This window comes from Stegodyphus dumicola, chromosome 11 (assembly GCF_044657685.1).
Source record: "Stegodyphus dumicola isolate Sdum_Otavi_A_Nest chromosome 11, ASM4465768v1".
NCBI classification, from domain to species: Eukaryota; Metazoa; Arthropoda; class Arachnida; order Araneae; family Eresidae; genus Stegodyphus; species Stegodyphus dumicola.
The window spans coordinates 91204534-91226724 of record NC_140778.1 but is presented as its reverse complement, the minus strand read 5'-3'; the positions used below and the strand labels follow the sequence as shown (position 1 = coordinate 91226724).

Below are 22191 nucleotides of genomic sequence, written 5' to 3'. Positions count from 1 at the left end.
ATAGTGTAACCAACTGGACACATATTTCTTGCAGATATAGTTTTGAAAGTTTCAGTGTGGTGGCACCACTAATGGTATAAAGGTCATTATTGTGAGTTGATGTATAGGATGTGGACATCATTTGTGTTTACGAATTTTTCATTTTGTGTTTGTTGTTATTTTGACGTGTTCAAAGTTTTAAAATTGTTTGAACAAGTTTACAAGGTATGTATTACTACATAAAATTGTTATTACACATTTGCCTATCATATTTTTTTTCTGCTTAATCATATTTTTTTTTGCATTCGACAACAATAATATTTTTTCAAAAACTGGAATGAAAAGTTAAGATTTTTTTAGTATTTTTCCTATTTTATTTGATATTAATTCTCATGAATTTTTGCCTTAAATTTAAAAAATAAAATAAAATCACAATAAAAATTTATTTCCTAATTTATTTGATATTAATTCTAATGCATTTTTGCCTTAAATTAAAAAAAAATAAAACAAAATAACAATAAAAATTCATGAATTTAAATGGTAAAAAAACAAGTTTTAGATTTGGTTACTGTTTATTAATGTTTAGTTTCTTTTGACTTCTTTCTTTTTACCTATTTTTTTAACTTATAAAATGCCTAGGTATTGTATATAATGCCGGACGTTTTTAGTCAAAGAATGAAATATGAGAATTATTACGTACTTTCCTTAGGCATTGTATATAATACCTAGGCATTCTATAGAATGACAAATGCTATTTAGGCAAATCATGAAAAGGCTATTATATAAATGACGTGCATTCCTCAAAAATACAAATATTATTCTGAAAAATAATAAGAGTTCTATTAAAAAATTATTCTAAACACGTAAGGAAAAATGAAAGTTACACAAAACAAAATTTATGCTTTTGTTATTAAGAGAAACAAATTTTCGTATAAAAAAATAAGAAATTAAAACTAATCTACTTGTTGCAATATGGTAGGCTTGAATGACATTTTGAATTACATTTCATTACATTTTTCACGCACACACATCTGAGTAATTGAAAGTGACCAGAGAGGAATTTCGTGGTCAGGAATATCTTCAATTTTCAAATACTAACATCTTCACAAGTTCTGTTTGAAACATTAACTAGGGAAGTATTATTATTTATATTTTATCAATTTTTCATTTTTCAATTTATATTGCTTCTTATATTTTTTCGCTGCTACTATTCTGATTATTATCATTTTAGTTTAAAAAATTACACTATTGTTTTAAAGAGTTTTAACTTTCTGTGCAAAAATCTTTACTTGACATTTTTGTCAATTTAAAATTTTACGACTTTAATATTTACCTTACACGTTTTTCCTCAGATAGGATAATCAGGTTTCTTTTTCTAATGTGCTCAAACTCTCTCTTTACATATATACTAATTATCTTCAATTAACGTCATTTACTCTAATTTAACCTAAAATAATTACGTATATTGCCTTTCTTAATGTATTATTTCAAATTTTTGTATTAGTAACTCTGTTAAATGTGTGTTATCAACTTAATGTATTATATAGCTGATTTTACCAAGAATATCTATGTACTAACTCAATCATACCTTTACCTGTACTGTAATTATCTACAGAACTCATAAAGTGTTCCCTTTGTGGAAATCCATTAACAATATTAATTAACATGCATTTATCTATCTAAGATGCATTTATTGTTGCTTTGTAAATGTGGAAACTGTAATTATTCTTCTCATTTGCATTGTACCCTGCTTCCATCTCTGAACCATTGACTCGTCCAGCCCTCGTCTTGCACAACTTTCTTTTCTTTCTTTCCACCGACAGCGAGGCAGCCGGTCCACTGGGTAGTTAGCATATCGGCCAGGTAGCCCCGCTGACGGAAATAACTTGAACAAAAGACACACTTATAAATACATATTGTGCTCAAGACGACTGCTGGGGGCAGTGCAAACAAATGCTGGACGAAGACGATAGTGCATGATGGAAGAAGGGTGCATTTGTGAAGATCTGAAACACCATCAGCTTACTTAATCCTTCGCCAACCTAAGTCCTGGGAAGCCTGCAGTCCAGGAACTTTTGCAGCAAAGTTAATTCTGTCTCATATGCTAATTGCTCTAGTGTAGAGTTTCTTAAACCTTTTTTAGTCGCGACCCCTCTTTATCACTGAGAATTTTTCGCTACCCCCAGGATTCCATATTATTTACGAAAATTTTCTGGGGCTCCATAATCATTGCGCAAATCCGACCCACTCGTGTGTGAAACTGTCAATTTTTTCACTTGTACTGTAATATACTGTTGCAGGTTTAGGTCATTAATTTTAATTTCTAATTTAAAGACATAGAACACTGTGAAAATTTTAAATGAGTAACAGACGAAATGACAGCGTCACGTGCAAAGGAAGTAAAATGAACCGTTCCTATTATAAAAAGAATACGTCGAAACGTTTTCCTTTTTTCTTTGTTTGTATTGTCTTATCTTGATCTATTTTCAGTGTGTAAAAATATTTGGTAATTGTAAAATTATTATAACAAGTTAAAGAAATATAAAAAATGCTTAATTTTTGGAGACCCCTTGCTGCAGGTCCCACGATTCCCAAGGGGCTCGCGACCCACAGTTTAAGAAACTCTGTGCTAGTGGAATGGCTGCCCAGCCATTGGTGGAAAGAAATTAAGTAATAGCATCTGTGTTTTCAAATGCCAGATTTTTTAGACTGTAGCAAAGGAACGGGAGAGCTGTGCTTTCCCAGGTTGCCAAGCAACAGAAATTCAAGTATTTATAATTCTGCTTTAGCGAACTATTTGGGAAGACTGAACTCGACATTTTGGTGTAAGATGATCTAGAAAAGCCGTACGAATGGTGAAGAATGTAACTTATAATATGAAGAATATTAGTATTTAAAAAGAGATTTCCTCATATTTTGGTTAGGTTCTTAATGTGAAAAATACTAATGTTAAAACGAATGTGATTACATTAAGCTGCGAAAAAGGTGTTTCGCATTTTCAGGAAGCAATATTTCAAATACACCTTTTAAATCACTAGGTATATGGTTTTTAAAAACAAGTTTTTAAAGTCAGTGACAGCACAGAGCTTCTGTTTTAAGTAAGCAAAGGCTCGGCAAGTATAAAATGAAACTTACCACTATTTCCTGCCCATCTGGAGCTTTTATAATCCAGTGACAGTCAGTATTAAGTGGATAACCGTTTGGATATCCTGGTGAAGTAATGTTTATATCGCTGTGCAGGTTGATGAACCCACCGCAGTCTAGAAACAAATTTATTGAAGAATTAATATTCATTTTCAGAACAAGATTTGAACATACTGTTGCGTAATATATATGTAGGATGCTCGAAAAGAAGGATAAAATGTTTATTTGCTTCGATATAGTAGAAACTGTAGTAATTAACCTTTTCTTAAATGTAAATTCACCTGATAACATGTGGATTAATTGACCTGATGACATATGGCAGTGAGTTATCGTCCTCACTCAATGTAAGATATACACAAATTAATATCCAACAACTATGAAATAAATACATAGCAAACTTTTATTTGATTACCGCCTGAAAGTTAGAAAATTTAAAATATCAACATTTTCATCTGACTGCATCGAGCATGATGGCCCAAGTATATCCATACAACTCGCATGAACGATTAAGGACTAAAAACAAGCATGAAGGATTTAGAAGCTTTTTCACATGGGTCTGAATGGAGACATTATCCTTCACCTAATTTTCTTCAGCGCTAGGACTTTCGCAGTTATATAGGAGAGTTGTTTCTATAAAACTATTATCAACGTACTAGTCGTTGTTACAGATCTCACTTGTTTAACTAAATTAACCTAAAATGATATTCATCGTGGCAAGGAGTCAATGGCGCCTGTCGTTGGCAAGAGCCTTGAGCATCATATAGGTAACAACCCAACTTTAGCTTAGTTCCGCTCTCACGTTTGAGAGAAAGCATCCCGGAGGGATGCGTCCAAGGGTCCACCACTCCTCCTTCCCTACCATCAACCACTTGAGAGAACTTTCGGCTTTCCCCATATTTAAAGTTTCGATCTGAAAAGGCTGCAAGAGAAATCTAAAATAGTTGTAGATAAGTGTATTAAGTGTCGGATCACGCAAATAACCTACGCAAATAAATCAAAATAATCAAATCTCTTTCTAAGCAAGTGCAACAAAAACAAACATGCCACCCGGGAACTATTTGGACAAAAACTCTTGCATTCCAGCATGTTGATGATCGAAGCATTCTTACCTGAACTTTCCACATTAAAATTCCTATCAGCAAACGTGCGGGCAGTTAAGGTTAGGCACAAGTGCGTGGGGCACCAAGAAACCGCCATAGACAGATTTGAAGCTGTGGCCATCTTCTCAGAGCTCAAGTCACAACTAAGCAGCAATTCTGCACTAGGCAGAAGTGAGAGGCATCATTGAGAGGAAGAAGAAGAAATTCTGTCTCTCAGTAATTCTGCCTATTGAACCGTATGCCTCCCCAGCTTGATGTATCTTTTCAGTCAGAAACATTAAAAACTACAAACTTGTCAAAAGAAGATATGTCTCTTTCCCACAGGTGCTCATTTGTTTGTTAGAAACTTGTCATTGCATAAAGATTTAGACTTAGTTTATGCAGATATTTCTACAGAGATTAAATTTAAAGCTTTTCGATAACGCTGTGAATTTTCACAAAATAAGTTATTCCAGAAATTTTGACTACACAGGTCTACTAGACATTCTACAATTCAATACTTAGAATACTTAGACATTCTGCAACTGCCTACTTAGACTACGTAGACCTTTTGCAACTGACATTTTCAAAAAACAGCTCTATGTATTAATTTTATCAAAACATCTTCATGAATCTACAACATTGTCTCTCTCGTACCCGATGTGTCTAACATACTCGCTAGTCAAAATATGGCTAATTTCTTCCTCCTTTTCAACAGCCACTTCTTCCTGCATTCTTCTATGATGCTGACATTTAGATTAGTCACAGAATCAAGAAAATATTTGCGACGATTGATATTAATACATAGAGCTGTCTTTTAGGTGTTTCGATACTTTCCTCAAAATTAGGCGACTTACTTTTCAAATGAACGGTTACAAAATCTAATTTCCTAGAACAAGCTTTGGTGCTTACCCATCAAACTATAAAAAGGGTTTACGTACAACTAAGAGGGCAATGGGACTCGGCAGGATTTCAAAATGCTATGACTACCTTTTCAAACCCATTTAACAAAAACGATCAACAGTAAGATAGTTTTTCATGTACAAATCTATGTAATGCAGTTAATATTTGCTAATTTCGAAACTTCTTAGACAACCTTCACACTTGCAGTTTTTTCTGATCTGAACACATATATGTGATGGGAATCAAAAGGAAGATCTTCTTTTGATTTTACCTAGTGGTTAGTTTAAACGTAAGTAAAACTTACAAAAAGAGTTCTAATTCTTTTTAGCAGATGTTTCCGATAACAAAGCTTTTCCGAAGTCAACAAAGAAATTTAGGAAAAAGGATTTCAACATTGTCGATGGCAGTGTTCTGCAAATAGAATCTTACGTTTCATATAGCACGAATGGACCAAAAGATGCAATCAATAAAATGATCTCCTTGATGTAGTAAATTAAAAAAATACGCAGAATTTACTACACCTTTTCCCCCCAAAATGTTCTTAAGATAGAATTTGCTGGCTTATAATGTTTAGATAGATTTTAATGTAACTAAGAGAAACTTCAAAATAGAAATTTCATGCTGCCGGTAAAAGCTAAAACAAGCGTAAGCGTTGCTAAATTTTAGCTTAAGAAATTTTTGTTTACCATTATCTCTACAAATGTTCTCGTTAAGGGTCCGAAAGCCCAATTTGTAACTTAATTTATTACAGTGTTTTATTATGTTTGCTGTACGGATAACGTATAAAATGTTAGATTTATTTTATCTACTGAATCCTATGCCACAGCTGCTGAAAGAGGTTTTATGACTTCTTTATCTTATTTTGAGAGGCTTATGTAACTGGAATTATATGCCTAAGATGTAGTACATTAAAAAAAATAAATCTTCTTGCCAAAGTTTCAGAAGACGCTGTATTCTGAAATTATATTGTTTAAATAAATTTATTTCTATATCGAGAGCGAAACTGAAAGCTTTCAGAAATAACGTATTCAAACTGAACTTTCATCAGGTCATCCCATAAGTTACAATTCATTCATGGAATACGAAATTAAGTAAGAACAAAATTAAGTAAGATATTATTTTAATCGACTACATATTCCCCAAATGAATCAACAAAAATTTTCTAATGCTGAAAAACACTTTTTGTGCCATTTCTGAAGACATCAGCTGGGCTTATTGGAGAAAAAGATCTGTTTTATGTGCCTCGTGAGAACTGTATTCTTTTTTATCAATGAAATGCTGCAAGTTTCGAGCCGAAAGTCACATTTTATCTACTGTAACTAGACGTTTCAAAACGAAATAACATCCTTCACGTAAGTGAAGACTTGTGAACGTGTTCACAAGTTCGCTTTGATTAACGTCAGTAAGTTCATGTGGAGTCCTACATTCCACATAAATTTACTAACATTAATATTCTAAGCTTAGACAAGACTCTACAGAACTTACTGACATTAATCTGCCAAGCTTAGACGAATTGTTAAAATTAAACTTAAAATACACCACTGATAGAAACTGAAAAACATCCGTGTTCATCAAAGCGGAGACCTTTGTTGACCTATGAATTTTCAGCACTAGAAAGTACAATATTAGTATACAAACATTTACCAAAGAAGTGGAAGACAAATAGTTGATAGTGTTGAGTAAGGTAACGTAACGTCGCAGAAAGTTTGAAAAGACTTCGGTAACTACATTTCTGATTAAAATTTTAACTGAAAAGTTTTGGTGGAATACATCTAGGCAAATAAACCATAAAGAAATAATGTTAATGAAACAAACAATAACTGGAAACATGGAAACAAATTACTTACTGCTGATGTTATAAGTCCCACTTATCCCACGGAAAGGTTTATCTAATGGGGCGAAGAGCTGAATTGAAGTGGAAGTTAAAGGTGAGGTGAATACTACTGGTGACGTGTAGTTGCCACAATAGGCACCAAATATTTGAGAATGCAATGCGCCTGTTGAAACAAATAAACATGTGAAACAGTTTAACTCAACATTTTTAATTAAAGCAATTTTAAATTTATTTTTCAAATTTGCATCATTTGTATTTCTAAATTTCCAGTTTAGCGGGAAACTAAGAGAAGGTTATTCACCATATGTTATAAAATAATGTTTATTAAGCTTTATTTTAAAATTTGTGTAAAGGTTTTATGTATTTTGGATTTTAACTTGACACAGAAGAATTTGGATTTTGAATTTCTATAATAATGGAGATCGTAGTATTCATCTAAGCCGGGCCTATTGCATCTATTTCACCTAGGCTCCATTTGCTTGGAATTCCCAAGACTTGCGAATTCTATTATTCTTTTATGTACCTCAGAAATTAGGTATTCCCCTGACATATTATGAAACCCCATACTGACATCAATTTTCTTTTTTAATACAGTGGAAATGTAAAAATAGTTAAATAAGGGGAATGAGGAAGTTAAAACAGTTGTTCAAATTATAAAAAAGTATCCAGTGTCAAAGGTGTAGTATAGTTATGTGATGCAATACTTATTAGGATTATACTCTTCGTTGTAAAAAAATAAATGCATCCAGAAAATATTGAGCCACAACTATGAAACACGGCACTCAAATAATGTTTGGCAAACTGTGTAAGTGATTAAACTTGCATTACTAATCAGCATTGTGGAGAGATACACGCGTCTGAAGTGCACAGCTGGCAGAATGTGAAAGTGCAGTGTCGGCAAATAACGAGCATTTACAACCGTGCTCACGGCTTGGACTTAAGACATTATGACGAAATATTCATTTAAAACATACTCGATGTGTTACGAACAGTTCTCAGAGTTAGAGAAGGATCGCATTCTAGGGCTAAAAGAAGCCAGTTGGTCGAACAGGAGATTGTCCGGCATATTAGTCAAAGTGGTAATGGTCGTTGTCTGTTTCTGAAAACAGTTGCTCAGCATAGTCAGCCACCGTAGTGGCGCGGGACGTCTCCGGGCCACCAATACGCGAGAGGATCACGCAGTTAGAAAAGCTGGCCACTGCAGCAACAACAGTTACGCTGTCATCGATTCAACGACATTTGGCAACTCGCTGGGATCTCAGGATATCCAGAAACGCGATTTACAGAAGACTAGGTCTTGATGGGCTCTGATCTCGACGTCCGTTAAGACGCTTACCACTGACAGTACAACATAAGCAGTGCTGTTTTGCAATAATGCCGCTGTCGCTCAAGCTGACAGTGTCCGAAAGGAGAAATATGATCTTCAGCAACTTCAACCACGTACAAGTAAGTCCCAACTAGCTGACCAGTTATTCCATTTGCAGTACAATTTACCGCAGAGGGACGTCGGCAACTTAATAAATTTTATGCTCAACCGACTATTGGCTTCTATAGCTGCCAGGGATAGCTTAACCGCCTACCGAATTTCACATTCTTTGTACTGCTACTCGTAAATTAAACGCTTTTTTCGCCCCGGTTTTTGATTATTTCCTTAACTTCTCGAAACTATACTACTGCTAAGTTCTGTAGTTGTGGTTCAATTCTTTCTAGTCTATATATTGTTTTGCTACAGAGTGTATACAGATGATCAATAATGATTTAACGGTATCTGATAATTCAGTAACGATGGTGTATCTGGTAATTCGGCGTGTTTCAAATTGTGTAACTCTGGCTAGCACTAAATATGAAATTTGTGTGACCTTGATATACAATATACTACAGCTGCGGAACACATTTTGGGACTTAACTACATTTGTGCGTTCAAGTTTAGAAAGGAAATTTTTCTCTAATTTCACAAAACTTAAAAATGTTAAAACAGTTTCAAATCTAGGAATCATCTTCTACACTGTTGAACCCTAAAATTGCTACATGCTGTAGAAAGCGCAAAAAAGGCCTTAAGTTTACATGGAAAGTACAGCATACAGGGATATGTAACTGATTAGCATTTCATAACACGCACATATTAAAGGAAAACGTGTACTTGTATAACGTACTTTATGTTAATTAACTAGTTATTATCATACTTCTCTTTACTATGACTTCTTCCTTCCATATTTTTCACCAGAATGCAAATTAGCTTTTAGTGTATATAAGCTGAGGGTTTTTGAATATTAGAGAATTTTTGGCACTCCCTCCGCGTTGTTAGAATTCTGCCAGCTATATCTAAAAATGTTCTCTCTAAAAGTATCTCGGCTTCAAGCGCCAATAAAATTACTTGAGCTATCTTGTAGCTTAGTTATTTTATCGTATAGTCTTCGACTACTTTACCTACGCTTAAATTTATATGACTGTTATGGTCAAATTTATTGACTGTTATTGTTAAATTTATTTGAATGTTATATTTCTACATCGCCACATTAGTGATTATTGTCTGTGGCACAAGTCATTCTTCTGATGTTAAAAATTCAGCATTAAATAAAACGGTTACCAAAAACTATCGCAAGTCTGTCATACTACACTGGTGTGCAAAAATTAAGGACGAAGTCGAAAATTAGCATATCAGCTGAACGAAGAAGCAGAGCGGACAGAAAGACCAATCAGGAGATTAAGTAAGGTGATGTACGGTAGCACATGCGCAGATATGCAGGTAGACGTAATGGGGGAGTGTCTGAGTAGTATAAAGCATGTTGTCGGTGTAAGATCAGTATTTCTGGCAAAGAGACTGCACGCCGTATAGCAGTTAAAATCACACCGAGTTGCTGCCTCAGCGAGAAATGGCGAAAAATCAATCTGTTAGACGACATCTGGATGCTTTTACCCGAGGTCGAATCATTGGGAAGTTGGAGGAAGGCCGCAGTGTGACAAGTGTGGCTGCAGAGTTCGGAATTGCTCACAGCATCGTTTCACGACTGTTTCACGACATTCGAGACAATTTCAAACTACAGGAACAGCTATCCGGGGCTTTAGTAGTGGTCGTCCACGTGGAACCACACCCGCAGATGACCGGTATATTGCCTTACAGGCCAGAAGAAACAGACGGCAGACAGCGGGAGAAATCGCTAGACACACGACACAGGCGACTGGACGACCGATATCGCGTTTTACCGTAGCCAGAAGACTGCACGGTGGTGGTCTGTTTGCAAGACGCCCTGTATGGTGTGTACCTCTAACGCCTGCCCATCGGAGAAGGCGTTCTCTGGGGTGCCGGGAACACCGGAATTGGAGAGACAATGAATGGGGACGAGTACTCTTTACAGATGAGAGCATATTCAGTCTGAGTAGCGATTCTCATAGCATACTCATCTGGAGAGAGCGGGGAAGCCGCAATCATCCCTCGAACATCATTGAAAGGGACAGGTATGGAGGTGGCGGTGTTCTCGTTTGGGGAGGCATCATGCTTGGTAGTCGTAGAGACCTTCACATCTTCGACGCAGGTTCAGTCAACGGGACCCGTTTTTGTAACGAGATTCTTCTTCCATAAGTGCGTCTTTTGAGAGGCGCTATGGGTCCGCAGTTCCTTTTCATGGACGACAATGCACCACGTCATCGCACAGTAGCTGCCGAACAGCTCTTAGAGAGTGAGGATATTGAAAGTATGGATTGGCCGGCACGATCTCTGGATCTCAATCCCATCGAGCATGTATGGGATTTTCTAGGCAGACGCTTGGCAGCTCGTACCTTACCACCAGTAACGATTCCGGAGCTTCGATTGGCGCTGCAAGATGAATGGGCAGCAACTCATTGACACCCTCATTCTCAGCATGGGCAGACGCTGTGAAACCTGCCTAGCAGTCAGGGGAGAGCATATCCCCTATTAAAGACCGGATGTTTCTTGCTGGACACCCATCACAGGGATGTTTCGGCCTTCAGTCGCATTGCGTTCCATGCTACATTTTCAATAAAGCTTCTTTTTATCCCTCTGATTTCTCTTTTATTAAATGTTGCTTACATTACTCATGTCCTTACGTATTAGGGATCTTACGGTATTAAATGTGTTGATTTGGAAAGCTTTTGTACAAAGTTATATTGAAAAAACCGTCTCGTCCTTAATTTTTGCACAGCAGTGTATTTCAGCCATAGTGATAACTCACTAACCGGTCCAGTAGGTTGCAGGTCTGTCTAGTAAGGTAACCTGTCTAGTAGGTTGTTTACAGAGTCATGATAATCCATGCATAATCAAAAATGCTTGACATGTCAGCATCCAGACGCATACGTACTTTACACTTGTATGACACTTCGACGACATGACACCTCGAAGCAATACAAAAAGTCAGAATAAAATGCCAACTTTTCATTTGAAAATCAGATTTACTCTTTTTGTTTTGTGTTGGAGGTCATGTTATATCTTATGTAAAGAGAGCAAACTCAAAGCAGCATATCTAAGAATAATTCAGTAGTGGGAAATCATAGTTTACCGGCTCTACGGAGTCTTGCCGCTCACGTTGTTTGATATCCAAAGACTGCTATAAGAATTTGCAGTTGATGAGTCCAGGAGGACCACATAGAACAACTTGCGAGATCTCAGAGACACTCACTCAGTAATGCTCGAGACGACCGACATCTAGTCCACCTAGCTGTTACATATTGTGCTGATGCGCGTACCCATGCTCAAGAAATCGTGTATATAGCACAGTCATTAAGTATCCACATGTACGTTGAAGCAATAGCTACTGCAAGGAAATTACTACTTCAACTTCTCCAGAGCAGATTTTTTTTCCAAAGCTTCAGCACAAAATTCAAAATCTGCAAGGGTCAGCAAAGCACATTGATGCATGAATGGAGTAATGTTGTCTCTTCTAACGAATCTTGTTTTTGTTTACCGAATAATGATGATGCGTTCACGAATGGAAGCTCACGAATGAATGGGGACGAGTACTCTTTACAGATGAGAGCATATTCAGTCTGAGTAGCGATTCTCATAGCATACTCATCTGGAGAGAGCGGGGAAGCCGCAATCATCCCTCGAACATCATTGAAAGGGACAGGTATGGAGGTGGCGGTGTTCTCGTTTGGGGAGGCATCATGCTTGGTAGTCGTAGAGACCTTCACATCTTCGACGCAGGTTCAGTCAACGGGACCCGTTTTTGTAACGAGATTCTTCTTCCATAAGTGCGTCTTTTGAGAGGCGCTATGGGTCCGCAGTTCCTTTTCATGGACGACAATGCACCACGTCATCGCACAGTAGAGAAAAAGAACGATAGAAGCTTTCATCTTTCTTCGTCATAGAGGTCCAAGACTTGGATCAGCAAGAAACTGGGAACACATCCAATTCACCTTTGGTGCACATATCTGGTACTTTGATCTGCCATTGTTATTTTACTGAGTTTTATTTACTGCACCATAGCATTTACGTTTCTGTCATTCTAGCTTTCAACGGGATGAAACCAGTCCACATGTTGCTCATATTCTACGTTGTCCTCAGTATTATACAGGTTATAGTAGCATACAAATTTTTATTCCCACGATAGCATTTCCAAGATCTTTTAACAGTTAAAAATGTCTGGTTATGATTGTAAAAGCGATAACTACCATCCAAAATCTATGAAACTTAATTTCTGCCGTATAACTACTACTATTAGTAAACACATAAGATCAAGGTATTGGTTTTTGCATATTATGCACTTCCAAATTATGCGAAATTTTACGTATGTTTGCATTGTAATATATTTGTAAATGCGTTGCTGGTCAACTAAAATGTAACACCATGGAGATCAAGAGACATTAAAGTAGAATTTACTAGACAAATGGTATAAGGGGGAATTTAAACTGCACCTCTTATTCGACATGTGCATTATGCTTTCTCCAGCATGGTATCGCAGTGGGCTCCCAAATCCACTATACGGTCTGGGAGGCTAATTTATAATTGTTTAACCTGGCAGATAAATAATTGTGTTATAGCCAGTATTATATCTTTTCGTGTTCTTTCTGTAGCTATAAAATGTTTTAAATTTCATGTCAGAAATCATCATCATCAATCAAAAAAATCCTGTCACGTGAAACGTGATAAGATACTTTTATTACTATTATCTTAACAAAATATATGAACGAAAGGGCAATAAATAACACTCTTCCCGATTTAGCAATAAATCAAATTTACCATAGTTTGTTCCCGGAGAAACAAACACTCCACCGTTCCTACAGAAATTGACCCTCAGACCTGGAACATCTATTATATTAAACTTAAACACAACAGTCCGATTATCCAGACCATCTCCATGCACTATCCATTTGCAGTCTACGTAAGAATTATTCATCGTAGTAAAAACTGGAGTGGAAATGTTTCCATTAGGTAAAAGAAGAGATCCTCCGCAAGCTGTAATGACACAAATAAGATAATTTAAAATAAACAGTATGAAATAGAAAAATAAATGTTAAATCATTATTCAGTATATAAGAAATACTCACTTGCTTCCTCTTCAGTTGAATAATTTAAAGAGAAACCATGCCCAGCTGCAAGTCCATGAGTGATAAATTTAACTTTAATTGTGGAAGCATATAAACGGACTTCTGGAGGAATAGAACTGCCGCACAACTTAGGAGCTGTTTCATATTCGTCACTTCTTTCACGGAAAATATTAATGAACTGTATTTAGAAAGCAATTATAAGGTAAAGCATAATATATAAGGAATATATTATTCTGAATATATAATATTAAGGAAGAAAAGAGAAACATGTGATATATTTAGATAGAAGCACAATGTTTAGCAAGACTAATTCATTCGTCGATAAAAAGGCAATTCCTCCATCATTCAGTATTGATTAATTAACCATAACTCTTATAAATGTAACTTCCTAGTTCTAACCTCAATAATGTTACAAGGTAGTTAACTTCTTTATTAAAAGAAAAGCTGTATCACATATTTAATAGAATATATAAAGAATTAGTGCTGAAACCCTAAAATAAATTATTAAATATGGGAATTTTATTGCCAATAATAACCAATAGGTGAAATCATAAACATTTTCCGTCCTGTAATGCACTTCCTACACTATGATTTGAGCCACTTAGAGCTACCTGCGAGTACGGGTTTTACTGCTCTGCCGTCAGTATTTTGCAAAGCTGAAACTTATAGTTCGATTTATTTTCCTGACTGTAATTGGTGTAAAATAGATTATTTTACCTCAAATGTACATTCAGTCTGAAGGCAGCGCATTTATAATCCCAAAAGCAGGCACAGATACAGATGATACTGGTATACATAATCTAATAATCATTCATAATGATCTATTCATAATCAGTACTGATGCACACAATTTAAAAATCAGTCATAATAATCTTGTAATCAAGTATCAGTGCGATACAGATAGTATATTGCGCTAAAATAACTGTAACGTTCCATGCCAAAATGATTTCCATAATTTTGTAGGTTTGTTGAGAGACCTTACTCACCTTTCCAAATTTTCAAAGCTAAACTTTCAAAAATTTTGAATGGATTTGTCAAGAAGTGATGTATCGCTAAATCTTCTTGTTTTCATAATATGTTAACTGTTTACCTGTAGAATATTAGCCATTTATTCTTTTACTATTATATACTTCTAGATAAATAAATTCACATATATCTTTTTCAGAAAAATTGAAAATTAAAGTTTGGAAGACCTTCCTTGGGAGATGAGTATTCCTCAAATCATATCTGGTTTGTAGGAAACCGAGTGGGTTCACATACTGATAGTAAACAACACTTACAGTTATCGCTAGAGACCCTAAGTGACATAATCATTCTCATAAATTATAACGGATCTTAAATATATAGTAAAATTCAAAATCTGAAAGTGACTCCAGTGTGGTAGTGACTCTGATGAATCTAAAATCTGATGGTGACGCCATTGAATGTTCCTAATGCTATACCAACTTATGAGGAACCAATGAGGATATGATTAAGATGAAGTAAATCAATGAATCTTCTGAAGATGCACTAATTTATTGATAGGATGTATGTGTTCGATAGATCTTCAAGGATATAACGAATCTTACAAAAACTGACAGCATCATCCCAGGACAGCAATCATTATCTTTAACAAAAGCAACATTGCATTAAATTGCTGACGTTACATCTGGATCACCCTGTCAGTTGGGTAAACTGCGAAGCGGGAATTATTTAACCACTCTCGCCTCAATGTGTAAAGCTAGAATTGACATCCTTTCTAGTATTAAGCGTAACACAAGGAGTGATTAAGGTAGAATTTTTTATCACATAGGAGCCTAAAGTTTGTAATGAATATTTCCTCGTGCTATATCTAACTTATGAGTAACCAGTGCAGATGTATATTATCACCATGAAGTAAATTAATCAACTTTTTGAGGATACATCAAGCTCATGACAGGACGTAAGATATATTATCGGTTTAGGATTTGAAAACTGCGCCGTACGGAAGATTTTATTATTTTCTTAGGATCCTAAATAAATGATTCTTGGAAATAACGTACCTTTAAATAACTGAAGCACCTGCCTGAGACATCCCTAGGCAAGTTAAACTGGGTGAAAGTAACTTTGATTCTTCGACCTTCATGTGCTGAAATTCTCCAAACACATGCATGTCTACCTCGGAGAGCATTCGGATACTTAGGAGATGTGATAGTACCGAAGGAACCACTATAATTACCCCCACAGCCTGCGGAAGGAATTAGTTAATAATCACACAATAATAAGAATAAAAAAGATTGTAATCACGAATATTCGACTAATGTACTATTAAGATATGCATATATGTAATATGTAAAGTTTTGTTACTGCCGGTGCCAGAGACTGAAAAAGAAACAATGATATTACTAAAACTTAGGCTACTAGTTTTACTTACAAATATGCCCTAGCATTATCTGTTATTATTGAGCATTAAACAAATGCTTCATTTTCAGGATACCCATAGATACTTGGAATATATAACTGAAAAATTTTTTTCTCAAACTTATTCCTTTGAGGATTTTCGAATTAGGGATATCTCCGGAGAATTAAAATTAGGGTTCGAATCCCGGCGAAGGCGTTGGTCATTTTTCATCACTCCTGCTTCCAAAAATACCTAATGTCTCTATAATTTAAGTTTCTTTTATTAACTCATTAAAGTTGTCCTTTGCAAGTACGGTGGGGAAATGTTTAAGTGGATAAAATTTTTTCCCTTTAAGTAACGTAAAAATCGTAAAAAAGCCGATTTTTAGAAATTTTTCTACGCTGAAATATTTATATCCGAAAATAAATCTTACGTCAAAAAATCAATAAGCGGTAATTTTTTTCAAACTGACAAATATGATAGTTTAGTTTTAAAAATATATTAAACATGATGTTACAAAAAACGAACATTGGCATGTAAAAGGTTAATAGTGGAAGAAGGTAGATATTGCAACAATCCCCTTAAATCATAACGACATAGTTTAATGCTTAAGTTGAAATTTGGCATGGTGAAGTTTCGAATAGTCTTTCCCTTGGAAAATGATCAAGCTTTCACACATCGACGGAACTCTGATATTTCTTCTTTCATCCACAATCGTTGCAAAGATTGAATATTCGGGATGGGAAAAAGAGGAATATCACTCAATTACTGGTTTGATGAACTGCAGTCAGTTTTGAGTTAGATATCGCGAAATGTTCGGATGAAATATTCTGATGGTTTCAAAAATTATCTTTGGATCATCTGAAATTTTTGATACTTTTGATTTTGAACCTCAGAATGAAGCAAGGATTCAAAATGAAATGTATCAGGTGCCTAATTTCTACACCACGTTTTTCTAATCTCACGTAAAATCTGAGACCTCCATTTGCTGTGGTCTTGAATAAAAGCAGACCAGGATCATGAGCTGCTAAATCTCCTAAAATTGCACCTGATTTTAAGGCAGTATAATATGAAGCAAGTAAAATTGAGCCTTGCTCAAAACTTTATTGCCAACTCGAGGAATGGAGAATTCAGCCAGCTCAAAGAGAAACCACTGGTAGTGTTCTACAGCCAGAAAATTCTTTTCCTGATCGGTTTGCTGAAGGATTTGAGCGCTATTATAACGCCATCCAAGTGATGAAATAGGTGACAAGACTGCAGTTCAAGTGTAGGCGACATATAGCCTACTGCCATGGTCTCCCAACGAGCAGTTCGATCTGGAAGATCTATAATAGCAATGAACTCAGAAAAACATGCCATTAATCATAAGGTTACGATATTTTCAGACTCGGAATGTGGCTTAGTTAAAATCCAAGACAGACATAGAAAGACTACCTTGAGCAAGAAAACTAAAAACGTTCCTCCCAAGTGCCTAGCGTTCAAAAATGTTTTCAGCAATTGATCATAGTTCACACAGGCGTTATGGGTACTGAAGCGGCTGACACAATAGTTAAATGAATAATCATGAATTCCAATTCTCTGCTATTTCTATTCAATTAGACGGTTTACGTCTTAAGAAATAGGCAAAGAAACTCATATTTGATACCTGATGACGAAATAGGACTCAAATTATATGAGTTAGAGAACTCTTCGAATCTTCACAAAGCTCTATCGGAATTTGTCACTGGATATGGTCCATACGTTCTTTAAGTTTCATCGTGATGGATACATATCGATGTATGTCGGTGTGGAATAAGAGGAAATTACTGTTATTTTATATTTAAATATACAGATACTTAATCATTTTGCCTCAGAAAACTAGCAACATCCAACATCAAAAATCTAACTGAAATTTTGTTGAGAATTTCTTGCTTCCAAGGAAAAAAAAAACAGTATTATAACAATCTAAATTAAAATCAGCAAAGCAGCAACTTTGCGTTTGGTGGCAGTTTTAGTCAAGAACTCAGTCGATTTCGAAGACAAATGTGTATAGATCTCTCTTCATCATCAACAAAGAAATCTGCAAGACAACTTCCGAAAATGAGAGAATCCAGTAATCACGTGGAATGGAGCAGCAAAAACCAAAATGGCGCATGTAGGCAAACAATACACACTGGAAGAATTTTCTCGAAAATGTCCGGTTAACAGCAAAAATCAAAAGAGTAGAGAAACACACCAAAATTAAACATAAAATTAGCACAGCATCTGTTAAACATAACAAAAATCTTTGAAAAAATATTATAAATTGCATTCTGCTATTGCACGTTTTTCTCTTGGATAAGCTATCTTATTACGTATGGTAATCTATATCATGAGAATATGCTACTGAATGTCGAATTGTGTTCTCTTAAATTTTGTGACAATACATTAGCTTTTACTATTATTGTTAAGACTCACGACTCAAATTATGCATTAAAAGTACAGCGACCTGAGCTCTATGAGTATTGTACCATCATGGTGACTATTGCACTTTATTATTATTTCACTAATGTAAACTTTATTGATGCTAAAACACTTTTCCCTGCTTATGTACATAATTATTGCAATTAGTATAGTGTCTGCTTGAAAATCGACATCAATATAATTTAAAATATTCCAAACCGCAACTAATATTTGCCAGTTTACTCATTTTAACAAAACAAAGGTTTATATAAATGCATGGAAACTTTCACCACGAGAATCGTTCGCTGCAACTACATTAAGATCTTTACTCTCTTAATTTTGTAAAAAGAGCTTGGGTTTTTTTTATTATTATTAAAATTTCGAGAATAGATTATGTGCTAAAAATATTGCATTATGAGATGTTTGAATTTTGTATCTCGTTTGGTCGAATTGTTCAGTTCTGTGAGCTTTGAACATTGCTCATGAATATCTCTGTTAAGCTATGTGTATATTGACTTTATACATAAAACCGTTTTTGAAATTCCACATTTTATGTGAGCTACAGGATCTGATGTAATGTCTAATGCCAGTAAATGAAACTAAATATGCTAAAATGTTAGCTTGCGCATTTTTAAAGTTGAATTTAACAAGGGTTAGCCCATAAAAAACATATATTACAGCAAACTTAAAAATATTTTGTCATTAAAACACGTTACTTTTACTATTTACCCACTGCACACTCTGCATCGAAAAAAAAGGGGGAGAAAGAAAAAATACAGTTCTACATCTCCCGATCTACTGGACCGATTGATGAAATTAAATTTGCATTTTTCATGCTTCGAAAACACGACTTAAGGTATATCTTTCTACTTGGTACTACTCTTATATGCGCCCTCAGGTCGCCAAATGCGGCGATGTATGTTGTGCACTGTTTTTTTTGGCGTGATTGCATGTTCTGCGATGGTTTTGGGGGCGATGTTAGTTTCTATGGCAACTTTTTTTACGTGGAAACTTGGATTTGTTAGTTGATTCGTGTGGTGTGTGGTAATTAAGTGATTTATGACGTGTTGGAAAAATTTTAGTCGCGTGCCTGGTACAACTATTTTTTCGGGTGGCTGGAAATTCTACAAGTGTTTAAGAGGAGAAGGTTTTGAACATTTATTTGTGAAAGATAGTATCAATTATCTGCGATTATAAATGGTGTTTTATTTGGTGGTTTATATATTTTTCCATCGCTGTTCTGAAACGGGTGAATATGCTTTTAACAAATTTGTGGTGAAATAATTTTGGTGATGTTTGAAATTGATATTTCTGCTGTTCAAAGAAACATTCATTCATGGTAAGTGCATTTTATTTTATTCTTGTTTTTATTTTGTAGAATGATATGTTAATTGTTTTTTAGTATGAATTTCTGTCGTTATTGTTGCTTTTTTGAATTGTTTGAAATTTATTTTAGTTATTTTAGTTTATTTTGTTGATTAGTGCGCAATGCCTAGATTGTGCAATCCGTAGATGTTTTTCGAAGTTTAAACAGAACGCTGTGTACATGGTATTCTTTGAAATTTACTGTTGTTATGTTAATTTATTAAAGCGAGGTGAGCGTAGTTCGTAGACTCCTTCGCTGCATAAATTGTGCAATTCTGTGATTTTTTTTTAAGTTAAAACATATCGCTGAGTACATGAATTCTTGTCAAATATATTTGGTTAGAAACTTTACGTTTTTGCTATCTAACTGTTTTGCTTTTGTCTCGGAATTTTAGCTTAAATTGTGTGTACAAAATGTGGTTTTTGCACGTACGAAAACCTCGTTTTTGTAGACATTTTAGGCTTAAAGTTCGAAATGTAGACAAAAGATTTAGATAGTAATATGGCACCGTGGATTTCCTCGCCAAATATGACGCCAAGCGAGGGCGTATGTAAGAGTATCTCCTTATATTTAATATAGTATTATTCTAACATAGGTATTTTAATACAAAATCGGACTTTTCTTTTTCTGAAACGACAAAATTCGTTTTACGAAACGAGATTCTAAAGATATGCGCTCTTTTAAATATTTTGTGATCTTACTATTGAATTGAATTTTATGATTTTTGTGTGAAGGACATCATATTTAGTAAGTCATAGAATCTTTCTAGGCAAATTGCCCCTTTGGGCTAAAAACAGAGAATATATGCTTGATTTTCCAATAAAGGTTAAAATACGCAATAGAAACTTTATTGAAGTATGGAGTCAGCTAGCGTTTGCATGCTGTCTGCAATCTTCTTTTCAGAAACAAAATGGATATCACAATTATAATATGTATACCTCTTCATTAACAGTAAATTGTTTTCTTTTAATTCTGAATTGAATTTCTAACACCTTTTAAAAATGCATAGTTCACCGCTTTTAATGTCTAATGAAAAGTTAAATACATAACTATTCAATTTTGTCTCGATCTTTAATGAGCTATCGAATAGCATATATAAATCAGAGAACTCTTGAAAGAAGAATTAATTACTCAGTAAAATACCTTCATAAAGATTAGAAGACATAGTCATGTAAAATCCTCTTCCTGTGACAGCAGAGTTGGTTTTAAACTTGACGTATGCTTGCGGACTCGGGACACGAATGACTTGGGACCCCCTGGTTAAGTTTCCGCAGTATACTCCAAGAATATCACCTGAAAGAGATAGGTTATCGTAATACAACACTGGGATCTCTCGCAGTAGGAAACTCTTACCCCGCATCACGTTTACAAAAATACCTGCTAGACACCACATTATCTTTCTTCTTCGTCCTATTAACATACACATGTAACAGACCTATTTAAGTCTGTTACATGTGTATGTTAATAAGAACTATTTTATTCATGCCATGAACTCATGAACTGTAACCTAACTATTTTATTTAAACGCCATCTCGTGGCGATATGAAAAAACGTCAGTCGAACTCCAGCCGCCATGATGTTAGTTTACTATGTCTCTGTTATTCAACTGTTTGATGTTCCATTTGGTATATGTTTCATTTTTATGTATATTTCTTTTGTTTGTAACCGTTCCTGTGTGCTCTGTTAATAAATCCATTTAAAGCTAGCCGGCATTAGTGTCTATTGAGGAACGGAAACATCACACACACAATTTTGCTGCATTTCATTTAAACTTATTTTTTTAGAATTTCATTAGAGGTATATTTCTCATTTAATTAATTCAGTTCTCAGTTCGCGGCAAGGCAAAAATACATAAAAAGGCAAAATATTCAAAATGGTAAAATACAGAAAAATATTAAACATCAGATGCAGTCAAAGACAGTTACAAAACAATTTTTACAATTAAAATTATAATTTGTAAACAAAAACAAGCAGTTCGGCGAGCGGGCAGGAAGACAGATTTTTCGCTGCACAAAATTAAATGTTTACTTTTGGTCCCACCCGGCAAAAGTACCCTGAAGTTGGTATATAAACTGATTTAATTCCCATTTCTACTAAGGGTTTCTAAAGTAAACAAATGGCGGCCTCATTAGGTCTAGCGCCACTCAAACTTTTAAGTTTTTGACAACTTTACATATTGCTGATGATTCTATATTTTATTTCATGCAGATTAACTAACGGCATAAAAAAACCTTAAGCGAAATATAAGAGCAACATAAGTTAATTAATTTTAATGGAAACAAAACACTTATTTACTGACATAAAAGAATAAAAAGAAATGAGCTCACCGAGCCAGGTAACAGAGGGGGAATATATATACTGATATATATATTCCCCCTCTGTTACCTGGCTCACCTATAATTTTTTAATATGAAATTTTTCAATTATATATTTTTTCATGTATTTAGATTTTTGCACTTAATTTACGTATGATTTCTGAATTTGAATGATATTGCAAATTAGTTCGCAGCAATAATTAATCATTTTATTTTGTTTACAATTGAATTTTCATAATTTAAAATTTTAATTAGCTTTATATGAATGAAATAATAATTGTGTACTT

The 22191-nt window shown here is 34.8% G+C and overlaps 1 protein-coding gene across 1 annotated transcript in view; it reads right to left on the bottom strand.

Moving 5' to 3' along the window:
• The window catches only part of LOC146994202 (cubilin-like), a 30204-nt gene extending 9222 nt beyond the window's left edge, over window positions 1–20982 (bottom strand). Inside the window, exons 1-7 of the mRNA XM_085826320.1 lie at window positions 20967–20982; window positions 20733–20882; window positions 15465–15649; window positions 13444–13621; window positions 13136–13351; window positions 6953–7102; window positions 3115–3239 (exon numbers count right to left, since the gene is read on the bottom strand). Of these exons, the coding sequence (XP_085682446.1) occupies window positions 3115–3239; window positions 6953–7102; window positions 13136–13351; window positions 13444–13621; window positions 15465–15649; window positions 20733–20882; window positions 20967–20982 (1020 nt within the window). The remainder of the gene's footprint in view (window positions 1–3114; window positions 3240–6952; window positions 7103–13135; window positions 13352–13443; window positions 13622–15464; window positions 15650–20732; window positions 20883–20966) is intronic.
• Window positions 20983–22191: the final 1209 nt, after the last annotated feature.